General features: G+C 41.6%; 1 protein-coding gene across 4 annotated transcripts in view; it reads right to left on the bottom strand.

The window, feature by feature from the left end:
• Positions 1-1,027: 1,027 nt before the first annotated feature.
• Positions 1,028-24,624, bottom strand: part of GOLGB1 (golgin B1) — a 76,316-nt gene continuing 52,719 nt past the window's right edge. For 3 of the 4 annotated variants that reach the window (XM_070370015.1, XM_070370014.1, XM_070370012.1), the window contains 8 exons: positions 20,209-20,387; positions 10,149-10,314; positions 9,824-9,961; positions 7,199-7,354; positions 6,207-6,304; positions 5,627-5,761; positions 2,692-2,797; positions 1,028-2,432 (listed from right to left, as the gene is read on the bottom strand). In XM_070370015.1, coding sequence (XP_070226116.1) covers positions 2,298-2,432; positions 2,692-2,797; positions 5,627-5,761; positions 6,207-6,304; positions 7,199-7,354; positions 9,824-9,961; positions 10,149-10,314; positions 20,209-20,387 — 1,113 coding nt within the window. In that variant the 3' untranslated portion in view covers positions 1,028-2,297. The remainder of the gene's footprint in view (positions 2,433-2,691; positions 2,798-5,626; positions 5,762-6,206; positions 6,305-7,198; positions 7,355-9,823; positions 9,962-10,148; positions 10,315-20,208; positions 20,388-24,624) is intronic. The other variant, XM_070370016.1, reaches the window with a different exon arrangement.

The raw sequence follows: 24,624 nt of genomic DNA on the forward strand, positions 1-24,624 counted from the left end.
TGGGAGAGGGATGGGTTGGGAGTTTGAGGTTAGTAACTGCAAACTATTATGTAAAGAATGAATAAATGATAAGTTCCTAATGTATAGCACAGAGAACTGTATTTAATATCCCGTGATAATAATGGAAAATATGAAAAATATGTATAACTGAATCACTTTGCTGTATAGCAGAAATTACACAACACTGTAAATGAACTAGACTTCAATACAATTAAAAAAAAAAAAAAAAAAAGTCCATCTCTCTTTAGCAAATGTCCCAAGTTCACTCCTAATGAGGCAGTAAAACACAGCAAGCATGGGCTTTAAAGTCAGACAGACGTGGTTCAAAACTTACTTATTGTACCTCGAGAAAGTGAGTTAGTTTTTCTCAAGCACTGACCTGATGTTTTGTTCACTTGCTCTTTGTGACCCTGTGGGCTGCAGTGGGCCAGGTTTCACTCTCTCCCAGAGTTTGCGCAAACTCATGTCCATTGAGTCAGTGATTTCATCCAACCATCTCATCTTCTGTCGCCCCCTTCTCCTTTTGCCCTCAATCTTTCCCAGCATCGGGGTCTTTTCCAATGAGTCAGCTCTTCGCATCAGGTGGTCAAAGTATTGGAGCTTCTGGACTTGATATAAATAATACTGCCCATTCTGCTTTTCCCCTATGAGACTTACCTTCCCTACTCTACTCCTACCCAGAGGGATCCCTAGGGATCAAGTATTTTCAATATGCACCAGATAGTTCTTCCAGGCTCAGGCAAAAACCTACATGAATCTCATGCCCAAAGGCTCAGCTTTGTTTGGTTCAGTATTAGGATGGCATCTCCTCACTCCATTTTACCACCTGAGATATAGTTAAGCCTAGAAAGATGCATGCAGCCAGATGCTGGCCAGTGAGAAGGAAGCCTGGATATGCACAGCTCTCTACCTTTATATTAACTCCTGGCTACCCCATCCCTACTTCCTCTATGTCCCTTCCTCCCCTCAGCAAGCAAACACATATATGTAACCTCCTGTGTATACATACATTCACACACCACCACAGTATTTCATTCTGAAAATAATTTTATTATTTTACAGTTGTTCAGGAAAGTTCCTGGGTTGCTGTGACCGTGATTTGGTCATCACAGAACAAAGGATTAGAGCAGATCAGTGTGTCCACCAGTTCTCTCTCCTCTTTGGGTATTGAGAGCAGGCAGGGGACATGTGCAAAAGGAGAAAATAACCAATCGGTAAGGATTGGGGCTGGGGAATAGGCACAAACGGAATTCAAACCTGGCTGTCATTCTCAGGCTTGGATTTAAATATTTTGTCTTCTCTATAGTCTCCCTCTATTTTATTCAGCTCCCTGTTACCACAGAGGGTAGATGAAATGCAGAGAAGCTGGAGTTGAGTGTCACCAACTACAAAGCAGCTTTGGACTTCAGGAGGCTAGGGGTGGTTGTCACACCAGTCTGATCTCCCTGGCTAGGATTCAGTGCCTCACCTAGGGCTGGTTCCTAGTGTACTGTCTTAGGGGTTACCAGTGTAGAGCCCACATTGGAGGCTTATCCAGATAACACAGGAATGATAAGTATTGAATTCCACCATCCATAGCCAGCTCCTCTTGCCTTTCAGTGAAAGGAAAGGCACAGGCCACTTCATACCTCAGTACACATGTGATGATCAAGGGATAAGCAGTGGGATCCTCACCGTACAGTCCAGGACCATAAGTCTCACTCCAAGTATGTCTGAACAGACAGGGAAGGAGATGCTGTCCTCCTCTGTGATCCAACAGCTAACACCCCTGGGGAGTCCTTCCACTCTGACTCTATTTTGCCAGAGACCTAATTAGATACTCCTGTGAGGTAATATTCCCTGGAACATTCCCCCTGTCATGTTTATGGCAGGTCCACATCCTCTCTGAAGTGGGAGAAAATATAAGATACACGAGGGAAAGAAAGTATCAATCAAAATGATACTGGACTTCCGGTTATTAGGTTTATTGGAACCATCCTCCTGGCTGAAAGACATTCCTCAGCATCTTTCACAGGACCATAAAATATCAGAGCCCTGCAAAACCTGAACAAACATTGGGCTCAATAACCATTGCAGAAGTGTCAGGCCCTGGGCAGTAGGAGAAAGCAGAATCACTGGCCCCTGCAGCTCTAACCTGTGCTCATATCCACCTCTGTTTTTACAGGCACTTTCTGTGGAGAATTGGAGAAGAGGACCTGTAAGTGGGAAGACTGTTCCACTGGAATTGATGGTTTTGATGTTAGAGGTGAGGGAATTCCAAGTTCTGGGGGGAGTGGTCCAGAAGGTGAGAACTAGGTTTAGAGATGGCCTGTGAGACATAGAACGAGTAGGACATGAACCATCAGAAAGTAGACAGCTGCCAGCAGGGGCACCCTCGTCCGGGAGTGACAGAGCGAATGCAGGACCCGCTTCCATCCAGCACCACTCCGGGTCTGAAAAGAAAATGTGGACGTCAGAGAGTTTCACCCTAGAGAGATCTGCCCTGTTTCCTTCTCCAACCACTGCAGAGAAGAGGCACCCTGAAAGGAAAGCTCCTTGGGGCCAGCAGTGTGGTACATCCCAATAGTTTCCTTCAGCCTTCCATACCCTTCCAGTATCAGGCCCATGTTCCTTCTCCTTGACCCCTTGCCCTCAACACAGCCAGCCCGTCTGATAGCACAGTGCCCTCTCTTCAGCCTTCTCCCTTCTTACCCTCCGACAACTGCTGCTCGTAAGATCTATTAACAGCGCCTGCTCCTGGGAGCCGCAGGAGCCAATGATAGGAGACCGGGGAGAGTCCCATTCACCATGCTCCAACCTGAATTGAGGGAAAAAAAAAAAGAGGCATTGGTTCATGGCATGAGAGGCTGATCAGGTGAAATCACCCTGGACATCTTGCCATGGGATGCAGTGTAAGGGACTTGCAGCTCCCATGGCTCCGTCCCCATGCAAGGAGTGAAAGCGTAGACAGGTTTCTTTCAGTAGCAGCAGCAGAGATGGTAATAATTACCAAGAACTGACTGCCTACTGTGTATCAGATGCTGGATCAGGTGCTTTACATACATTTAATCCTCAGGTTTAATGTTGGTGTTATTATCTTCAAAGTAAGACTTAAAGAGGGAAAAAGTACTTGTCCACAATGGTACATCCAGTAAGATGTAAAGCCAGAATTCAAAACCCAGCTGTGTCTCTAAATCCCATGCTCTTTTTTTCCTGCTACGCCACACCTGGCTCAGAGGAACTCTTTTAATATTTTTCCCTGTTTATTAAAATCTAATAGGCAAAAGAATTCAAGAAAGATTTTTGTGGGGTTTTTACAATTAAACTGAACTACAGCCTCTATTGCTTTCTGTTTCATTTTTTGCTTAACTTGCTTATTTATTTAATACTGGAACTTCTCCATTTAATGAAGAAGCTGTTTTTATCCACTCAATGGTTTCTCTTAAAAACAAGAATTGACCCTCAGAATGGGAGAAAATAATAGCAAATGAAACATCTGACAAAGGATTAATTTCCAAAATATATAAGCAGCTCATACAACTCAATATCAGAAAAACAAACAACCTAATCAAAAAGTGGGGAAAAGACATAAACAGACTCCAAAGAAGACATACAGATGGGAAATAAACACATGAAAAGATGCTCAACATCACTCATTATTAGAGAAATTCAAATCAAAACTACAATGAAATATCATCTCACACTGGTCAGAATGGCCCTCATCAAAAAGTCTACAACCAATAAATGCTGGAGAGGGTGTGGAGAAAAGGGAATGCTCCTGCACTGTTGGTGGGGAATGTAAATTGATACAGCCACTATGGAAGACTGTATGGAGATCCCTTAAAAAATTAGGTATAAAATCACCATAGGACCCAGCAATCCCACTCCTAGGCATATACCCCAAGGAAACCAAAATTAATAGAGAAACATGTATCCCATTGTACACTGCAGCACTATTTACAATAGCTAGAACATGGAAGCAACCTAGATGTCCATTGACAGATGAATGGATAAAGAAGTTGTGGTACATATACACAATGGAATATGACTCAGCCATAAAAAGGAATGCATTTGAGTTAGTTCTTATGAGGTAGATACCCAGAACCTATTATACAGAGTGAAGTGAGTCAGAAAGAGAAAGATAAATACCATATTCTAACATATATATATGGGGTCTAGAAAAATGGTACTGAAGAATTTATTTACAGGGCAACAGTGGAGAAACAGACATAGAGAATAGACTTATGGACATGGGGAGAGGGCAGGAGAGGGTGAGATGTGTGGAAAGAGGGACATGGAAACTCAGATTGCCATATATAAAATAGATAGCCAACTGGAATTTGCTGTATGGCTCAGGAAACTCAAATAGGGGCTCTCTATCAACCTAGAGGGGTGTGATGGGGAGGAAATGGGAGGGAGTTTCAAAGGGAGGGGATATATGTATACGTATGGCTGATTCATGTTGAGGTTTGACAGAAAACAGCAAAATTCTGTAAAGCAATTATCCTTCAAAAAAACACAAAAACAAACAAAAACCCATGAGAATTGTATCAAGGGGCTGCAAGTAACACAGCACACACTTGATCAAGCATTTGCCTAGAGGGATGCACTTAATTGTGTGGGGAGGCTGGAACTCTACTCCTGATGTTTCCTCCACATGAAGGGATGTTGATTAGCCTAAAACTCCTGCACTGTCTTTACAGGGCCCACACTTTTCTCAGGAGTGAAGGAACACTTTAATCTGATTTGTGAGCCTGGAAAGAGAAACTTAATGTGCCCAGCCTAGCTCCACCCTGCCTGTTCTCCTCATGAGAGCCCGATTGGCTGCAAAGGACCCCTTCTGTGTCTGTTCCTCCATAAGATAAGCTTTCTAGGGGCAGCCTTGATGCAGACAGCATGGTCTGGCACCATGCAGGTCAGTCTGTCACGGTCTGTAGGCCAGGCTGAGTAAGGCTGAGAGGTTTGTAAGCATTGGTGAGCTGCTTTTAAACGGTAAGCCCACTGAGCTCCATTGGCATTGTGGAGTGTGTCGGGTGCTAACAGGACAACAGCAGTGCCAGGTCTGGGGAGGCAGCGCTCGATTAGCTGCCTCGGTTTCCATTCTGCATCAGGGCCAAAGAGGGAATTGTGGATGGGCTGAGCTTGGATTACCATGGCTTGCCTTGATCCCACTCTTGCTATAGCACCCATCTCAGGATGAGAACTAGATCCTTTTTATTCCCAAGTCTGGCCATGAAATGCACACAAGTACAATCAAAAAGGGCTTCTCTGGTAGCTCAGCTGAAAGAATCCACCTGCAATGCAGGAGACCCTAGTTCGACCCTTGGGTTGGGAAGATCCCCTAAAGAAGGGATAGGCTACCCACTCCAGTATTCTTGGGCTTCCCTGGTGGTTCAGACAGTAAATAATCCACCTGCATATGTGGGAGAACTGGGTTTGATCCCTGGGTTGGGAAGATCCCCTGGAGGAAGGCATGGCAATCCACTCTAGTATTCTTGCCTGGAGAATCCCCATGGACAGAGAAGCCCGGTGGGCTACAGTCCACAGGGTCACAAAGAGTCAGACATGACTGAGCGACTAAGCACACACACACAGAGAATCAGAAAGGGTCAGAAATGAAGAAAGGCTGTGTCCTTCAGTCCTTTACCGCCTGATCTGCTCCTCGGCCATGGAGAGGGCAGCTTCAGCAGCCGCTCTTTGGTCTCGTTCTTCTTCCAACAGTTTTCTCAATTCGTTCATCTCCTGTTTAGTGTTGCAGAGCTGCTTCTGGGCCTCAGAAAAGCTTCAGGACAAAAGGAAAACAACAGCATCACTAGATGCAGGACAGAGTTGCTGATACAGGGATTCGAAGTCTTCCCAAGGTTATAAAGCATGGACATTTATAGAAGGCTGTACAAACACAATGAGTATTTTAAAAGAACGCCTGTCTAAGGATTAAATAAAGCTGCAGGAAATGCCGTAAGAGATTTTAAGGACTTCTGAATATCTCTCATCTGAATATCATAATCTTAGTAAAATATGTGTGAGTAGGGAGGGTCTGTTTCACACACTACTCACACACAATTTGTTATTATAATTGTTACTTTATAATCCTCACATTAATCCTGTGAGGCCAGTAAGAAAAGACGACACATTAAATCCATACAATGGACTCCCATTCTAACTAGATGACCACCCAAGTGCTGCCTACACAGCACACACTCCAGGGTTGAGAGCTGCTCCCCCACCTTAGCTGTGGCTCGCTCAGTTCTTCAGCATCTCCTTTCCTGTGACCACCATTCTTTTCCTGGGGAGCTCCTGGAGCAACATCTATATTTAGTGGCCCCTGGAAGAATAAGTTTAGTAATTCAGTGATGAAACCACTCAAGAAACTGTGCTTAGGCAAAATGAGAACTTGCTTAAGGCAGAATGAGAACTTGCTTAGGCACTGGAGAAAAAAGAAATCTTGGAGAGGAATACCTGTGTTATCACTCTCTTCAAGTTCAGATTTAGAAGTAAGAATCTTCTGCTCTAATAATCTCCTACATAAAACTCATCATTAGATTTTCCTCCAGATTCTCATTCTTGAATCTCTCCTCTCAAAAGTTTCAAGGCTTGTCACTGAATCCCACTTTCTTCTACTGGAGACTCATCTACTTTCCAGAAGCCACTCTGGTCCCTGCCTGATTCAGCCACTCCTCCCCTCCCCTCTCCTCTTCCTGCCATGTCCTATTCCCCTCCACTCATTCCCAGTCTTCATCGACTTCAACAACCTCTCCTCTCCACTGGTGTCAACAACGCTGCCAACTTTGTTTCTCAGGTCCAAATCTTCCTACCGCTTTCCTATTACCTGAAGCAAAAAGCCTTCCAAAAGCCTCAGTCATCACTGTTTACCACTCACTTTTTTATTTCTCTTCCACCACCTCACTCAATGGACATGAGTTCGAGTAAGCTCCAGGAGTTGGTGAGGAACAGGGAAGCCTGGTGTGCTGCAGTCCATGGGGTCACAAAGAGTCGGACACAACTGAGCGACTGAACTGAACTGAACCTCACTGATGATCTTTTTCCTTCTAATCCGTTCACTCTTCAGCTTTTCTTGGACCTTATTCCTTCACTCCTCTCCTCACTGTTTCTATCACACCTATTTAATCTTCAGCCTGCAGACATCAGCCTTTTCGATGCTTTGCTTTATGCTTTATCATCCGTGCTCAATTTCCCAACACTTTCCCCAGCCCCTCACCTTCTCACTCACAGCTTGCAGCTCTTGAACCTGCTTCTCCAGGACTGCACAGTGATTGAAAAGGTCACTGTAGTGCTGCTGGTTCTCACGGAGACTCTGACTGGTGTCACAGAGCTGAATAGAAAGGGTATTTTTCTCTTCCAGCAGTTGAGAGAACTGAAATAGGAGAGACGATAAGCACTAGCCCACAGGACTGTTTCACCAGGAGCAGGCAGTGTGCATGCTCAGTCATGTCTGACTCTTTACAACTCTGTAGTCCACCAGGCTCCCTGTCCGTGGGATTTTTCAGGCAAGAATACTGGAGCAGGTTGCCATTTCCTCCTCCAGGGGATCTTCCTGATCCAGGGATCGAATCTGCATTTCCTGCATCCTGCACTGGCAGGAAGACTCTTTACCACTGAACCACCTGGGAAGGCCCACGATCAGGTAGAGATATAAACAAAGTCTGAGCATCCATGGAAAGAATTAGGGTGGCGGCTTGGAAAGGAGACATTCTATGCTGAGAGCCCATCTGCTACTACCCATACTAGAGCCCAAGAAGCAGTGCTCCTAGTTAGCTGGGACCCAGTTAGTGGAAGCTTTAATATCCCCAAACTATGAACTCCATGAGGGATCACTGTGTATCCTCAATACCCAGCATATGGCTAGGCTCACAGAAGGTAGATAATAGTTATTTGTTTGCTGAATGATGAATAAGTGAATGATCAACCCTAGGGATGGAGATGTTCTCATTCTTGATCTAGGTGCTGCTTATACAGGTGTCCTCACTTCGTGAAAATATACCAGACTGTATTTGTGATTTGTGTGCCTTTTTGGTGTTTTACCCCACTAAAATATTTACATGAAAAATGTTTCACTGGCTATTCACTGCAGTTTCAAGTACCATCCTAGAAAGACAAATGCCCAGAGTAACTCACAGTCTAATCTTCAGGAAAGCAAATATAACAAGGTTGAGATGGGATCTACTTTGTAGAAAGAGGAGGTGTTAAGAGCTATGAAGGGCAGAACTTTTTGGAAACAACTGAGTAGGCTGAAAGAGGAACTGGGTAGGATCTGCTATGGAGTCTCCCCACCATAGCACCCCCTGAAAATTCCCAGAAAACACCCCCAACAAAGGGTCTGTAATTTTACCAATTCACTGTGACCAACTAACCTACTTTAAAAAACGCAAATTTTAAATGCAAATTTTTTTTAACTCTGCCAGAGTTAACAGTGTTATCAGTCTCTGATACTTCAATGTTAGTTGAATTTAACAACATTTAATGAGTGCCTTCTACACAAACCAGGGGCTTCCCTGGTGACTCAGACGGTAAAGCATCTGCCTACAATGTGGGAGACCCGGGTTTGATCCCTGGGTCAGGAAGATCCCCTGGAGAAGGAAATGGCAACCCCCTCCAGTATTCTTGCCTAGAAAATTCCATGGACAGAGGAGTGTGGTAGGCTACAGTCCATGGGGTTGCAAAGAGTCAGACACGACTGAGCTACTTCACTTTCTTTCTTCTTTCTTTCTACACAAACCAGGCACTGTGTTTTCCATGTACATTACCATCTTCATCCCAGACTGACCTGCTGCTAACATTTGGGGCAAAGTACTTAATATCTCTGGGCCTTAATTTCCTCATCTGTGTACAGCCTATTGATCTTTACCATTTTTGGATCACAGATCCCTTGGTGAATGCCTGAGTTTTTGTGATGAGAAACTTACACACACAAACACATCATTTTGTATATAATTTTTGGACATTTATATTGATAGCCCTCCTGAAAGCTAATTTTTGGATCCCAGAGTCTAAATGATCACTCAAATTCCTCCTGGCACTAACATAAACTACCTAGCTGGGTTCCTCTGAAGAAGGCAGAACTGGGTGAGGTGCTGCCAGAGAATAATCTGACTAGTCAGACACAACAGGAGTATAAAGATTCATAAGATGGTGAGGGGAGGGAAGCAGGTGATGAAGGAAGAGAAGCCAAAGAATGGATGAGGGGACAAGACAGATATGAGAAGGCACTGAGAATAATTTTCTTTTTTCCTGCCTTGCCCTTTGCTCTAGGGACCAGATGGCAAAGCAGCTCTTCCCATAGAAAGAGGTCCATCTACTCCAGCATGCTTCCTAGAGTGTCTAGAGTGGCCAGCCTGGGGTTCAGGAAAAACCAAATTGGCTTCTTTAATTCCACAACATTAGATACACAGTGAGGAAGCTTACAAATGGAGTAGAATGAAAAGCAGACCCCTCACCTCTATCGCTCTGTCTAATCACATATGCAAGCCTCCTTCCTGAGACTCTTCCCTGCCACACACTAGTGAGAAATACCGGGGAGCTTGCTGGAGGATTTGTGAGAAGTTATGGGAAGATGATGTTGGGTAGGATGTCTTCCTAAAGGAGTTGGCTTTTATCATTCTTATTGAATGGGCTTCTCCAAATCACTCCCAAGGGCTCTGCAAAGGCGAGGAAAAAGAAATGGCCCTGTGTCTGGTGCTTTAGGGTGAGGGATCCAGCTCTGAGAAAGGTAAAACTTTTGTTTTCTAATAGAGCTAGAGCCTAAGCTTAAACAGCTTCTACTTACCTTCTTGCTTCTAGTCATGGAAACAAGAAATTGAACTTCAGGCTAGCAGAGAACACATACCTTGCTGTTCAGTTGCTGAATTCTTAACTCCTTTTGGTGAATTTCTTTTAAGCTGTCATTGAGCTGAGTCCTAAGATGCTCTGTCTCATAAACTAGGTTTTGTGATCCATTGAAGGAAACTGATGTCTCTGGGGATGCCTGCCAGGATATAAACACTGATAAAACTCTCTCCTAACATTGTGCATACTTAAATCCTTCCCTCCAGAAACCCTGCCCACCTCACAGGAAGTCATCAGATGGCTTGCCTAATAGTGGCAGATGAGCACTTGGCTTGCAGGAAACTAAACGTTTCCTCCAACCAGCAATCAGCATTGGAATTACTCACCTGTCTTTGGTACTGCACTTTGTGGGTCTCAGTCTGTGAGGAAGAAGATCTCAATTCCCTCACAAGGTTCTGCAGATGGCTGAGCTGCTGATCTTTATCTGCGATAGCCATAAAGTACTGCTCCTTCATTCTCCTCTCTTGCATTTCCCAGGAATTCTTCTCTATCCTAGAGAAAATATGAAATAGGCATAGGCAAAAATATACTTGTGAGACAAAGACGAATAACTATGTATTCGAAACATGTAATGGGATGTAGAGATATAGTTGAAAATACATAACCAGAGTGAAATTTATGTTATAAATAGAATTGTGCAGCAAGATGATGAAGAGGAACTTAAAAGAGAACTGTAACTGGCAGGACTGGGGAAGATTTCACAGAAAACAGGTATTTGATCTGAACCCTGAACAATGAGTCAGGTTTCCATAATGGGAAAAGCATTCCAGGTGGAGAATAGAACAAAAGTACAAGAATGAATGAATATACACAGTGATTTTTGGAATTGTTGTAGCACATAGTGTGGTGAGTGGATAGAGCAGGGAATGAAGGTGAAGAGGAAAGAAGTCAGATCCTGTGGGGCACTGAACACCATACTGAATAAAACTTACTCTGTAAGCAATGGCTGCTGATGCTAAGTCACTTCAGTTGTGTCTGAATGGCAAACCACTGTAATTCTTTAGAACAACATCAGGGTTATGAGGGTGCCACTGTAGAGTCTGAAGGAGCTGAGTTCAAATGCTGGCTCTGTTCTACACTAGGCATGAGACCCTGAGTAAAAGTTACTTAATCTCTCTAAGCCTCATTGATGAAATGGGAATAAATGATCTACTCCTTAGAATTATTGTGATGATTTAATGAGATACCATATGTCACGTACCAAACACAGGTGAGTAATTCCAACGCTGATTGCTGCTCAGAGGTAACCACTACCCAGGAAGCATCAGCTTCCTGAAGCTACATGTCCATCTGCCTCTATTAGGCAAACCATCTGATGACTTCCTGTGAGGGGGGCAGGGTTTCTGGAGGGAAGGATTTAAATATAAACTGCTGCTATTTATTTATGCCCTGCATTTGACCAAGAGGGAAGCTTCTATTTGATTCCAGCTAATTTTCTGAAGAACTAGCAAAACTGCCTCTGTGCCAAATTCTTTAGTTCTACTTCTCGCTACACTATGCCTGAAAAAAAAAGGGGCTGTAATCAAATTTCTGCAGCATCTCTTTACTTTGACTAGTCTCTATTTTTCCCAATAATACAAGGCTGTGTTTGAACTACATCAGACTTTTCTGTCTTTTTCTCTAGAAGCAAGGTAAAATGGTCCTTTCTTTTCTAAAGGACATAAACCTATTATGAAAGAATCCTGCTGTGTCAAAAGGTGACCTGCATTACAGTCAGATTTTTTTTTCAAAAAGGCAGAACAATAAAACTTAGAAACTAAAATAAATTTTTATTACAAGGCCACTATATGGAAAAGGCACAGAAAATCCTCTAATACACTTTCTCCAATATTTGTCTGTGAAAAATGAGAGAGAATAAGAAAGGAGGAGTTTAAGAGTGAGAATGCACAAAAAAGATCACAGATCTTTTACAAAGCTTCAAATAGCCTTTTTTTTTTTTGAAAGATGGACAAGTAGTTACAATCTGGAGAGACCCTCAATGGAGAATAGGAGCTAAGGAACAAGCCTGATTACTTAAGAGAACAGCCATAAAAGGGCTATACCTCATTACCCCTTAAGTAAGAGAGCACAGGAACCAGAGCAGAATAAGCAAACCAGTAGTTGAAGTAGAAGAGAAAGGTTATTGCATAAATCCATACTCTTCTGATGAGCCAACCCCAGTGCCATAGAAACCTGAATGAGATGTTCCAGCTTTTTCATATTTGGAAAGCTCATTTCTTGAAAGTATTTCAAGAGCAAGACAGGGATCCTATTTTAAAAAGATATTCAGCAAAGAAACTGGTCCTAAAGCCAGTGAATCAAATCTGTGTCTTCATGTCTTCTTCCTTCTAAAGGTGAAGTAAAATGTCTTCCTTTCCTTCTTATAATTTACTCACAGCCACTTGATATATAATTTTTCTTTCCTTCAAAACTGCTTAAATGTGGAAGGTAAAGAGAGAAAGGCTAAAAGAATGGTGAAAAAGGAGAAAATTAAGGAAAACAAAAAATCAATAGACAAGAAATCATTTTTTTCTCCCTCTTTTTCTCTTCCCTAAGGGTCAACTTTATCAGGAAAGTCTTCTTTCAGAATCTCTGTCATGAAGTTTCGAGAGGAACAAGCGGCTTCAAAAAACAAGCCTTTAAAACTGTGCACCTCTTCTTTCGTTTATAATAGCAACTTGACACAATATTCTTTTAGTTCAGCTCAGTTCAGTCGCTCAGTCGTGTAACTCTTTGCACCCCATGAGCAGCAGCACGCCAGGCCTCCCTATCCAACACCAACTCCAGGAGCCCACCCAAACTCATGTCCATTGAGCTGGTGATGCCATCCAACCACCTCATCCTCTGTCATCCCCTTCTCCTCCTGCCCTCAATCTTTTCCAGCATCAGGGTTTTTTCAAATGAGTCAGCTCTTCCCATCAGGTGGCCAAAGTACTGGAGTTTCAGCTTCAACATCAGACGTTCCAATGAACACCCAGGACTGATCTTCTTTAGGATGGACTGGTTGGATCTCCTTGCAGTCCAAGGGACTCTCAAGAGTCTTCTCCAACACCACAGTTCAAAAGCATCAATTCTTCAGCACTCAGCTTTCATTATAGTCCAACTCTCACATCCATACATGACTACTGGAAAAAATAATAGCCTTGACTAGACGGACCTTTGTCAGCAAAGTAATGTCTCTGCTTTTTAATATGCTGTCTAGGTTGGTCATAATTTTCCTTCCAAGGAGTAAGCATCTAATTTCATGGCTGCAATCATCATCTGTAGTGATTTTGGAGCCCCCAAAAATAAAAGTCACTGTTTCCACTGTTTCCCCATCTATTTCCCATGAAGTGATGGGACCAGATGCCATGATCTTAGTTTTCTGAATGTTGAGCTTTAAGCCAACTTTTTCACTCTCCTCTTTCACTTTCATCAAGAGGCTCTTTAGCTCCTCTTCACTTTCTGCCATAACGGTGGTATCATCTGCATATCTGAGGTTATTGATATTTCTCCTGGCAATCTTGATTCCAGCTTATGCTTCTTCCAGCCCAGCATTTCTCATGATGTACTCTGCATATAAGTTAAATAAGCAGGGTGACAATATACAGCCTTGATGTACTCCTTTTCCTATTTGGAACCAGTCTGTTCCATGTCCAGTTCTAACTGTTGCTTCCTGACCTGCATGCATATAGGTTTCTCAAGAGGCAGGTCAGGTGGTCTGGTATTCCCACCTCTTTCAGAATTTTCCACAGTTTATTGTGATCCACAGTCAAAGGCTTTGGCATAGTCAATAAAGCAGAAATAGATGTTTTCTGGAACTGTCTTGCTTTTTCGATGATCCAGCAGATGTTGGCAATTTGATCTCTGGTTCCTCTGCCTTTTCTAAAACCAGCTTGAACATCTGGAAGTTCATGGTTCACGTCTTGCTGAAGCCTGGCTTGGAGAATTTTGAGCATTACTTTACTAGCGTGTGAGATGAGTGCAACTGTGGAGTAGTTTGAGCATTCTTTGGCATTGCTTTTCTTTGGGATTGGAATGAAAACTGACCTTTTCCAGTCCTGTGGCCATTGCTGAGTTTTCCAAATTTGCTGGCATACTGAGTGCAGCACTTTCACAGCATCATCTTTCAGGATTTGAAAGAGCTCAACTGGAATTCCATTACCTCCACTAGTTTTGTTTGTAGTAATGCTTCCTAAGGCTCACTTAACTTCACATTCCAGGATGTCTGGCTCTAGTTGAGTGATTACACCATTATGATTAACTGGGTTGTGAAGATCTTTTTTGTACAGTTCTGTGTTTTCTTGCCACCTCTTCTTATATCTTCTGCTTTTGTCAGGTCCATACCACTTCTCTCCTTTATTGAGCCCATCTTTGCATGAAATGTTCCCTTGGTATCTCTAATTTTCTTGAAGAGATCTCTAGTCCTTCCCAACTATTGTTTTCCTCTATTTCTTTGCACTGATTGCTGAGAAAGGCTTTCGTATCTCTCCTTGCTATTCTTTGGAACTCTGCATTCCAATGGGTTTATCTTTCCTTTTCTCCTTTGCTTTCCGCTTTTCTTCTTTTCACAACTATTTGTTAGGCCTCCTCAGACAGCCATTTTACTTTTTTGCATTTCTTTTTCCTGGGGATGGTCTTGATCCCTATCTCCTGTACAATGTCACGAACCTCTGTCCAGAGTTCATCAGGCACTCTATCAGATCTAGTCCCTTAAATCTATTTCTCACTTCCACTGTATAATCATAAGGGATTTGATTTAGGTCATACCTGAATGGTTTAGTGGTTTTCCCCACTTTCTTCAATTTAAGCCTGAATTTGGCAATGAGTTCATGATCTGAGCCACAGTCACCTCCCGGTCTTGTTTTTGCTGACTGTACAGAGCTCTCCATCTTTGGCTACAAAGAATTAATCAATCTGATTTCGGTGTTGGCCATCTGGTAATGTCGATGTGTAGAGTCTTCTTCTCTTGTGTTGTTGGAAGAGCGTGTTTGCTATGACCAGTGTGTTCTCTTGGCAAAACTCTATTAGCCTTTGCCCTGCTTCATTCTGTACTCCAAGGCCAAATTTGCCTGTTACTCCAGGTGTTTCTTGACTTCCTATTTTTGCATTCCAGTCCCCTATAATGAAAAGGGCATCTTTTTGGGTGTTACTGCTAAAAGGTCTTGTAGGTCTTCGTAGAACCGTTCAGCTTCTTCAGTGTTACTGGTTGGGGCATAGACTTGGATTACTGTGATATTGAATGGTTTGCCTTGGAAACGAACAGAGAACATTCTGTCGTTTTTGAGATTGCATCCAAGTACTGCATTTTGGACTCTTTTGTCGACTATGATGGCTACTCCATTTCTTCTAAGGGATTCCTGCCCACAGTAATAGATAAAATGGTCATCTGAGTTAAATTCACCCATTCCAGTCCATTTTAGTTCACTGATTCCTTTTCAGTTCAGTTCAGTTCAGTTGCTCAGTTGTGTCCAACTCTTTGTGACCCCATGAATTGCAGCACGCCAGGCCTCCCTGTCCATCACCAACTCCCGGAGTTCATTCAAACTCATGTTCATCGAGTTGGTGATGCCATCCAGCCATCTCATCCTCTGTCATCCCCTTCTCCTCCTGCCCCCAATCCCTCCCAGCATCAGAGTCTTTTCCAAGGAGTCAACTCGTCACATGAGGTGGCCAAAGTACTGGAGTTTCAGCTTTAACATCACTCCTTCCAATGAATACCCAGGACTGATCTCCTTCAGGATGGACTGGTTGGACCTCCTTGCAGTCCAAGGGACTCGCAAGAGTCTTCTCCAACACCACAGTTCAAAAGCATCAATTCTTTGGTGCTCAGCTTTCTTCACAGTCCAACTCTCACATCCATACATGACCACAGGAAAACCATAGCCTTGACTAGATGGACCTTTGTTGGCAAAGTAATATCTCTGCTTTTTAATATGCTATCTAGGTTGGTCATAATTTTCCTTCTAAGGAGTAAGCGTCTTTTAATTTCATGGCTGCAATCACCATCTGCAGGGATTTTGGAGCCCCCAAAAATAAAGTCTGACACTGTTTCCCCATCTATTTCCCATGAAGTGATGGGACCAGATGCCATGATCTTAGTTTTCTGAATGTTGAGCTTTAAGCCAACTTTTTCACTCTCCACTTTCACTTTCATTAAGAAGCTCTTTAGTTCCTCTTCACTTTCTGCCATAAGGGTGGTGTCATCTGCATATCTGAGGTTATTGATATTTCTCCCAGCAATCTTGATTCCAGCTTGTGCTTAATTTGGATACTATATGGGTGACATCAAGGTGATGCTCCCTTGTGCTCCCAATCACCTTCAGAGGGCCCTAAATTCAGTGCTCGGCCTTAATGTGCATCTGAAGGAAGATGGTTTCTTGATGATGAACTGAGATTATAGGGAATAAGCTGGGGCAGCTATTCCCTGCCGGAAAAAAGGCATGAGGTTGAAATGGATTAATTCACCTTCCTTCTGGAGGTTCAATTACAGAATGAAGAAACAGGAGAAATTCAGTTTTTTCACTTATGAGAAAGTCTGTAAATATGTTGAATTGAAAATTTTTTGGATGTAATGTCACTCCATAAAACTTAAATGACCCAATTCGAAAAAGTGTTTTGTTCCATAAACTTTGCTTAAGGTTTATTTTGACATATCATGTTAGTAAAGCATCTAGGATCTGTGAAGGAACAAATCTCTCATATTTACACATTAAGAGCTCTCTTAGGAGGACATCCCTCATGGTGCAGTGGTTAAGAATCCACCTTGCGATGCACGGGAAACAGGTTTGATCCCTGGCTGGGGAACTAAGATCCCATATGCTAAAAGGCAAAGAACCTGATGCAGCCTAATTAGTAATTAATTTAAAAAATGCTAAAGAGCTCTCCTAGGGATGTTACAATAATTATTTTTATTATACTGATATACTGATACTTTTATTATACTGTCATCAGGGTAGCCCCTGTGTAAGCTGGATCAGACTCTACACTCCACCTCATATTCTCTGTATTCTCTTGCCTGTGCTGGCCCTGTAGCAGCAGGTAAGGCAAAGCAGGTGGTGCTTGGTCAGCAGCACTTTCCAACATACAGATTCTCCTTTCAGTACCAAATCTTGAAAGGTTTGGTTTTACTAAGGTGCATTGCACCGTCTTACCGAACAGTAACAAAGTCCCAACAAGGAGGCTGCAAGAACAGGACCTGTCTATATACTGTTAAGCACTTACTCTTTACCTTTACTTTTTGGATCAAATCTGAGACACTGAATTAAATGAACCATCAAAAATATCAGTTCCTATCATATCTTTTTTTCCTCTAATAGAACATATAGCATTGTTATTCATCTTTAAAAGAAAAGGGCAAGACAAGATGGAGTAGATGCATTTTTCCTTATTCCTCCCACTGTGTACATGTATGCTCAGTCGTGTCTGACTCTTTCTGACCCCATGGACTGTAGCACACCAGGTTCCTCTTTCCCTGGGATTTTCCAGGCAAGAATACTAGAGTGGGTAGCCATTTCCTGCTCCAGGGTACTTCCTGACCTGGAAATTAAACCCGAGTCTCTTGCATCTCCTACATTAGCAGGTGGATTGTTTACCACCACTCCACCTGGGAAAGCCCACATTTCTCCCACTCCTCCAGCAGTAAATTGGTAGTGTCTCCCTTTCCCTCTCAGCATGGTGTTAGTGGAAGCCTACTAAAGATTTAAAGAAGATTGATCATTAAAACTTACAAGACTCCAAAATGTTCAGGAACAACTTAAAATCACTCATCATACTAAAAAACAGGGAAATCACAATTTGATTGAGAAAACAAAATTAACAGATTACAAGACCCAAGATGACACAGATGTTGGAAACATATATACAGAATTAAAGAAGGATTTTAAAGTGGCCATCATATAAATGCTTCAAAAAGTAATAACTAACACACTGGAAATAAATGAAAACAGAGAAAGCCTCAACAAAGAAACAGAAGATATAAAGAAGACCTAAACGGAAATTTTAGAATGAAAAAATATCAAAATATCCAAAATAAAAAGCTAACTCAATGGACTCAAAAAGCGATGAAGGAAAAAAATATCAGTGAACCTGAAGATAGAACAATAACAATAATATTAACAATAACAATTACAATAATATTGCAATAATAATAATTGCAATAACAATTATTGCATCTGAAAGATAAGCAACAAACTGGTTTCATCAAAATTAAAAAGACCGTCTCAATGGAAAGAAGAAAAAAATGAACTGCAGACTGGAAGAAAATATTTGCAAGTCACATATCTGACAAAACACTTGTATCTGGAGTAAAAAACAAACAAAAAGGCTCTCAAAACTCAACAGTAAAAATTAATGACACAATTAGAAAACAGAAAAAACACAAATATTTCATCAAAAAGGATATATAGATGTCAGATAAGCACATAAAAAATGTTCAACATTAGTAGCCCTTATGCAAATTCAAACCACAATGGAACAGCATTACATACCTATTAAAAACTAAAATACAGCTACAATATCAAATCCTGATGAAGATGCAGCATTTGATATTGAAACTGGATCACTCATATATTGTTGTAAAATAATACAGTCATTCTGGAATATAGTTTTGTAGCTTCTTTAAAAATGAAACATATTTATTATATGACCTAGAATTTGCACTCCTGGGCAGTTATCTCAGAGAAATTAAAACTTACTGTCCACATGAAAGTCTATACACAAGTGTTTACAGCAGCTTTATTTACAGTAGCTAAAAATTAGAAACAACACATGACCTTCAATGGATGAATGGTTGAAGCAGTACATTCATACCATGAAATACTGTTCATCAATAAAAAGAATGAAGTATCGATACATGCAAAGATGTTACAGATGTCAAGGGCATTATACATAAGTAAAGCTAATTTCAAAAGGTTACATACTAAAAAATTCTCAGAATGAGACAAAATTATAAAGATGGAGAAACAGATGAGTGGTTGCCAGAAGTTACGGACATGGAGATGGAGGGAGAGGAAGAGTGACCATAAACTAGTAGCACAAGGGACGTATCCGTGATGACGGGCCAGTTGTGCATCTTGTTGCAGTGGCGGCTACATGACTCCACACATATCATAAAGCTGCACAGAACTATACACATACTTGAGTGAAAGTCTAATTGGTCAAATCTGCATAAGGTCTTTGAATCGTACCAATGACTATTTCCTGGTTTTGAAATCGAACTATAGTGATATAAGATATTACCACTGGAGGAAACTGGATGAAGAGTACATGAAAGCTCTTTGTACTATTTTTTTTGTAACTCTCTACAAATCTATAATTATTTCATAATAATAAAAGAAAAAACTAAAAGGATCACAGCAAACTGTGGAAAATTCTTAAAAAGATGGGAATAGTAGACCACCTTACCTTTCTCTTAAAAAACCTGTATGCAGGTCAAGAAGCAACAGAACTGGACATGGAACAAGAGACTAGTTCAAAATTGGGAAAGGAGTATCACAAGGCTATATACTGTCACCCTGTTTATTTAACTTATATGCAGAGTACATCATTTAAAATGCTAGGCTGTAGGATGAATCACAAGCTGGAATCAAGATTGCTGGGGAAAATATCAGCAATCTCAGATATGCTGATGATACCACTCTACTGGCAGAAAGTGAAGAGGAACTAAGGAGTCTCTAGATAAGGATGAAAGAGGAGAGCAAAAAAGCTGGCTTAAAGCTCAACATTCAAAAAGCTAAGATCATGGCATCGGTCCCATCACTTCATGGCAAACAGAAGGGGGAGAAGTGGAAACAGTGACAGATTTTCTTTTCTTGGGCTCCAAAATCACTGTAGATGGTGACTGTAGCAATGAAATTAAAAGACACTTGCTCCTTAGAAGGAAAGCTATGACAGGTAACCTAGAAAGTGTATTCAAAAGCAGAGATATCACTTTGTCAACAAAGGGCTATATCGTCAAAGCTATGGCTTTTCCAGTAGTCCTGTGAGAGCTGGACCATAAAGAAAGCTGAGTGCCAAAGAATGATGCTTTTAAATCGTGGTGCTGGAGAAGACTCCTGAGAGTCCCTTGGATGGCAAGGAGATCAAACCAGTCAATCCTAAAGGAAATCAGTCCTGAGTATTCATTGGAAGGCCTGATGCTGAAGCTGAAGCTCCAGTAATTTGGCCACCTGATGTGAAGAGCCAACTCACTGGAAAAGATCCTAAGGCTGGGAAAGACTAAGGGCAGGAGAAGAGGGCAGCGAAAGATGAGATAGTTAGATGGCATTACCAACTCAATGGACATGAGTTTGAGCAAAGTCTGGGAGATAGTGGACAGAGAAGCCTGGCATGCTACAGTCCACGGGGTCACAAAGAGTCAGATATGACTTCCCAACTGAACAACAATGAACAACAACAGAAAGGGTTAAAAAGCAGAGATTACTATACCTGAGCTGATGCAGCTCATGCTGCCAGGAGAGGTTTTCCTGTTTTAGCTCTTCTTGCATAATCTGAAATGTTTTTGTCTTATCTTGATATTCCTGAAGTTGAGCCTTCAGTGGACGTAACTCAGTGATTTCTTGGTTAATCTGTAAATATTGCTGCTGCAGATTCTTCAACTCCTTCAGCTTTAACCAAAAGGAAAGTGAAAGGGTGATTTATCACATTTCATGAACATAGCTAGCTCCCTGTTAAGTCAGTCAACATCACAATAGACTACTAATACCTAACAATCCACTGACATAATTGCAGCATGAATCCCTAATGTAGTGAAATGCACGCAGCCAGGCTGGTGGGAATCTCCCCATGGAGTGGCCATGAAGGCAGCAAAGCCCAACAACTACTGCAACTTCCCAGTCCCCTGGCCCTGAGGTCCTAAGCTGATTCTAGATTTAAAACTCTGGAGATGGGATAGACAATGGACTTACAGCTGCTTGGGGGTGGTAACTCCCTAAGATAAAAAGTATAAAGATAGACTGGCTTTCTATTTAACCATGTGCCCTGGCTAGGCTTCTAAACACTGGTTCATGAATATCAACCTTAATTCTACCATAGATGATGTTGATTATAAAGAAGGCAGTGATGCCCAGGCCCAGTGCTTAAGAACAGTTAGAATTTGGAGTCAGCTATCCTGCCCACATAGTGGGCATGTTTCACATACTCTTTAAGCCTTAATTTCCTTCACCTATAAAATGAAGATAATTACAGTACCTCTTATAAAGATTATGAGAATTTGACAAGAAAATTAACATATAAAAGTCAGTGGCGGTGTTGATGATGATGAACTTGCCTTTAATTAACAAACCTGCCTATCTATTACATTGCAGATATATCTTCTAACTCTTTACCCCCAATGTTCATTAAAAGCTTGGCAGTAAGAAATAATGTGAGGATGTCAGGGCAAAGAGGGGGGCCCTAAACACATATCTCTTTCACCCATCTGGAAATATCACTAAAGCTACAATAAAGATATTTTATAAGCATAAAACACATGAACAAGAACAACAAGAGAGGAGTCAGTAGCAACGAAAATAATTTTGGAAGCTAAAAAGTAGATGTATAAATGGTAACTGACTTAACAGATCTGGGAATGGCAAGTCTTAAGATGGCAGTAGGGAAAGTCAAGAACCAACAGAACTTACTTGGCAGACTCTTCAAAAGGCTTAGGAATTAAGAGCACTAGGTACTTTTTGGAAAAGATGGTGATGGGAGTAGTGAGGAGGTGATAGCTGAAATAAGCAGGATCAGATGAAAGATGCTTAAGAACAACAACATCCCTAAAAACACTCCCAATTTCACACTTTTTGTTACTCTGACAGACAACTAGAATTTTATCCTTTAGAGAAGGTTGAAGGAGTGTCTCTGGACTATGGAACAGTTGAAGGTAAAGGTACTGCTCCAGCACCAGAGTGATCAAGTGAATGTATGCTTTCTGAATATTAGAAGACTTTCCCATACTCAGCTTGAAGAGTTCTGACACAGAGGCCTTAACCATCCATGCAGGAAATGGAGAGGTCTTCTTTGGAAAACCTGACTAACCCAAGAGGAACTAAAGATATCAACATGGGGACTGCCCTCAAAAAGCTCAGCAAGATAACCATGAGCTGAAACTCACAGTTGGGAAGTCCCACCCACAAGCATTTTTTAGACTCCACCTTTGAACATGAAGAATAAACCACTGATTAACCCTTCCCTGAAGAACAGCTAACATTAGGCAGGGATAAAAAGAAACTGAAAGAAAAGTAATTCAGAAGACATTAACAGAGGAAAGCATGTCATGTACTCAAAGATTTAAGAGAATATTGGAAATCAGAAGCATTACAGCAGAAATTTTAAAACTATAAAGAAAAACTCAAGAGAAAATTTCAAAGAACAAAATTGCCCCTAATCTACTTGGAGAGATAAATTAAGAACATCTATCCATGAGACCAAAAAAAAAAAAAAAATCCTTAGAAATCAGAAACATGATAACAAATATGAAAACTTCAATACAGGATTCATAAGACAGAGGTGAGAAAAACCTTCCCAAAATAAAACAAAAAGAATAGAAAAGGTAAGAAAATTATAGAACCAAGCCAGAAGGCCCTACATCTAAATAACAGGATTTTCACAGGGGAAAAAAAGGCCAAGGGAAAGTAGTAAAACAGAATTCAAAGGAATTTCTCAAAATTGATGAACATGAATTCTTAGATTCAAAGGACTAGACAGAGTGATGAATAAAAATAGACTCACGCCAAAACACATTATTGTGAAACATCAGAACATACTGGACTGAAAGATTCTATATACAGTTGACCACTGAACAACACAAGAGTGAGTTGAAAATCCATGTGTACTTTATTGTCAGCCCCTCGTATATGTGGTTCTTCTATATCTGCTGTTCCACATCCACAGAGTCAATCAACTGCTAATCCTAGAGTACTGTAGTATTTATTACTGTAGAAAACCCATGTATAAGTGAATCCATGCATTTTAAAGCCATATTGTTCAAGGTCCAACTGTATTTCCAGAGAGAGAGAGAGGGACATGAGGGAGGGAGAGAAAGATAAGAGAGAGAACTAGATAAACAGAGAGAGAACTAGATCACATAAAAAGGATGAAGGATCAGAATCTTTGGACTCCTGAACCACAATGTAAGCTAAAAGGGAATAGAACAATGTCTTCACAGTTTTGAAGAGAAATCGTTTTCAGCCTAGAATTCTGTGCTCCACCAAACCACCGGAAATGATTAGACATTTACCTCCCCTGTATCTTTTCTTGGAGAGTTACTGATTTATTCCAACAAAATGATGGCACAAAACCAAGATGAGGAAAACAGAGAATATAAGAAACAGGAGATCTAACACAGGAAAGAACAGGAGGGAGATATTCTAGAAAGAAAATTATGTCCTAGGAATAATATAGGGCAACTGATTCATATAAGAGCAAAAAAGAGAGTTCAAGAGAATTTTCTTCCTGAAGACAAAACATATAGGAAAATAAACATCTTGAAAAATGTGGATAAATGACAGTACATCTAGGGTTAAATTACATTGATAAGTACAAAGAAAACTCAGTAACAACAAAAACACAGTTACTCATTCCAGGAAAAACAAAGGAGACAAGGAAAATAAAAGTAATACATAGGTCGGGAGGTGCTTGCGCCCAACTGTGTCAGACTCTCTGCAACTCCATTTTGCAACCTGAACACTGGAGTGGGTTTTTTCTTCTCCAGAGGATCTTCCCAACCCAGGGATCAAAACCATGTCTCCTGCATTGCAGGCAGATTCTTTACCCACTGAGCCACTGGGGAAGTCCCTCACATTCCTGCTTCTCTTGAATTGGCAGGTGGATTCTCTACCACTGACCCAGATGGGAAGCCCCTCATATCTTTAAACGCTACCTCAAATCACTTTCAGACTGAAGTGCACATACAAACGAAAAGGCACCTCTAGAGATTTGCACCCCATCCTTTAGACAGGAACTGTCCAAGTGCTTCCTTTGATTATGGGAAAGTCCTAAGGAAGTTTGGGTGATGAAAACTCCAAAATGTTTCCAGAGTTGTCAGTTACGCCCTAGTAGAATCCCCTGGGTTATTAACTCCTTGCCACTTAGACCCTCAGACTTTATTTGGGAAACTTCCCTTTAACTATGGAAAGAAGAGGACCAAAGTAACCTGAGCTCCTTTCAAACTGAGCTCCTCCCTTAGGTGGTCCTGAGAGAAAGGAAGCCTAGTCTAGGCAGAGGTGATAATTTGCTGGCCTGGGCTGAATATTTAAACTGACAGTGATTGAAATGTTATCATACATGCAGCCAGTGGCTGAGAGACTAGAAATTTCAATGCTCATGAGACAGAGTGAGAACAAGATGCATGGAAAAGAAGAGTCGATGGAGTTAATAATACATTCAGTAAGTATGCAGAAGGGCCTCAGCAGACTGGCAGGGCCTGTATGCAATATCACTGAGTCAGACTGTCAGGCCTTCATGTGATTTATAACCCTGCTTAGGCACCCCACTCCAGTACTCTTGCCTGGAAAATCCCATGGATGGAGGAGCCTGGTAGGCTGCAGTCCGTGGGGTCGCGAAGAGTCGGACACGACTGAGCAACTTCACTTTCACTTTTCACTTTCATGCATTGGAGAAGGAAATGGCAACCCACTCCAGTGTCCTTGCCTGGAGAATCCCAGGGATGGGGGAGCCTGATAGGCTGCCGTCTATGGGGTCGCACAGAGTCGGACACGACTGAAGTGACTTAGCAGCAGTAGCAGTAGCAATTAGGCTTTATGATTCAGTCATGGCAGATGTAAAAGCCTCAGTCTCAAAAGTTCCTATAATCTCCCTACACACCAATTTCACAAAATAGAGAAAACAGTGTTTTCAGTAACA

This window comes from Bos mutus, chromosome 1 (assembly GCF_027580195.1).
Source record: "Bos mutus isolate GX-2022 chromosome 1, NWIPB_WYAK_1.1, whole genome shotgun sequence".
NCBI classification, from domain to species: Eukaryota; Metazoa; Chordata; class Mammalia; order Artiodactyla; family Bovidae; genus Bos; species Bos mutus.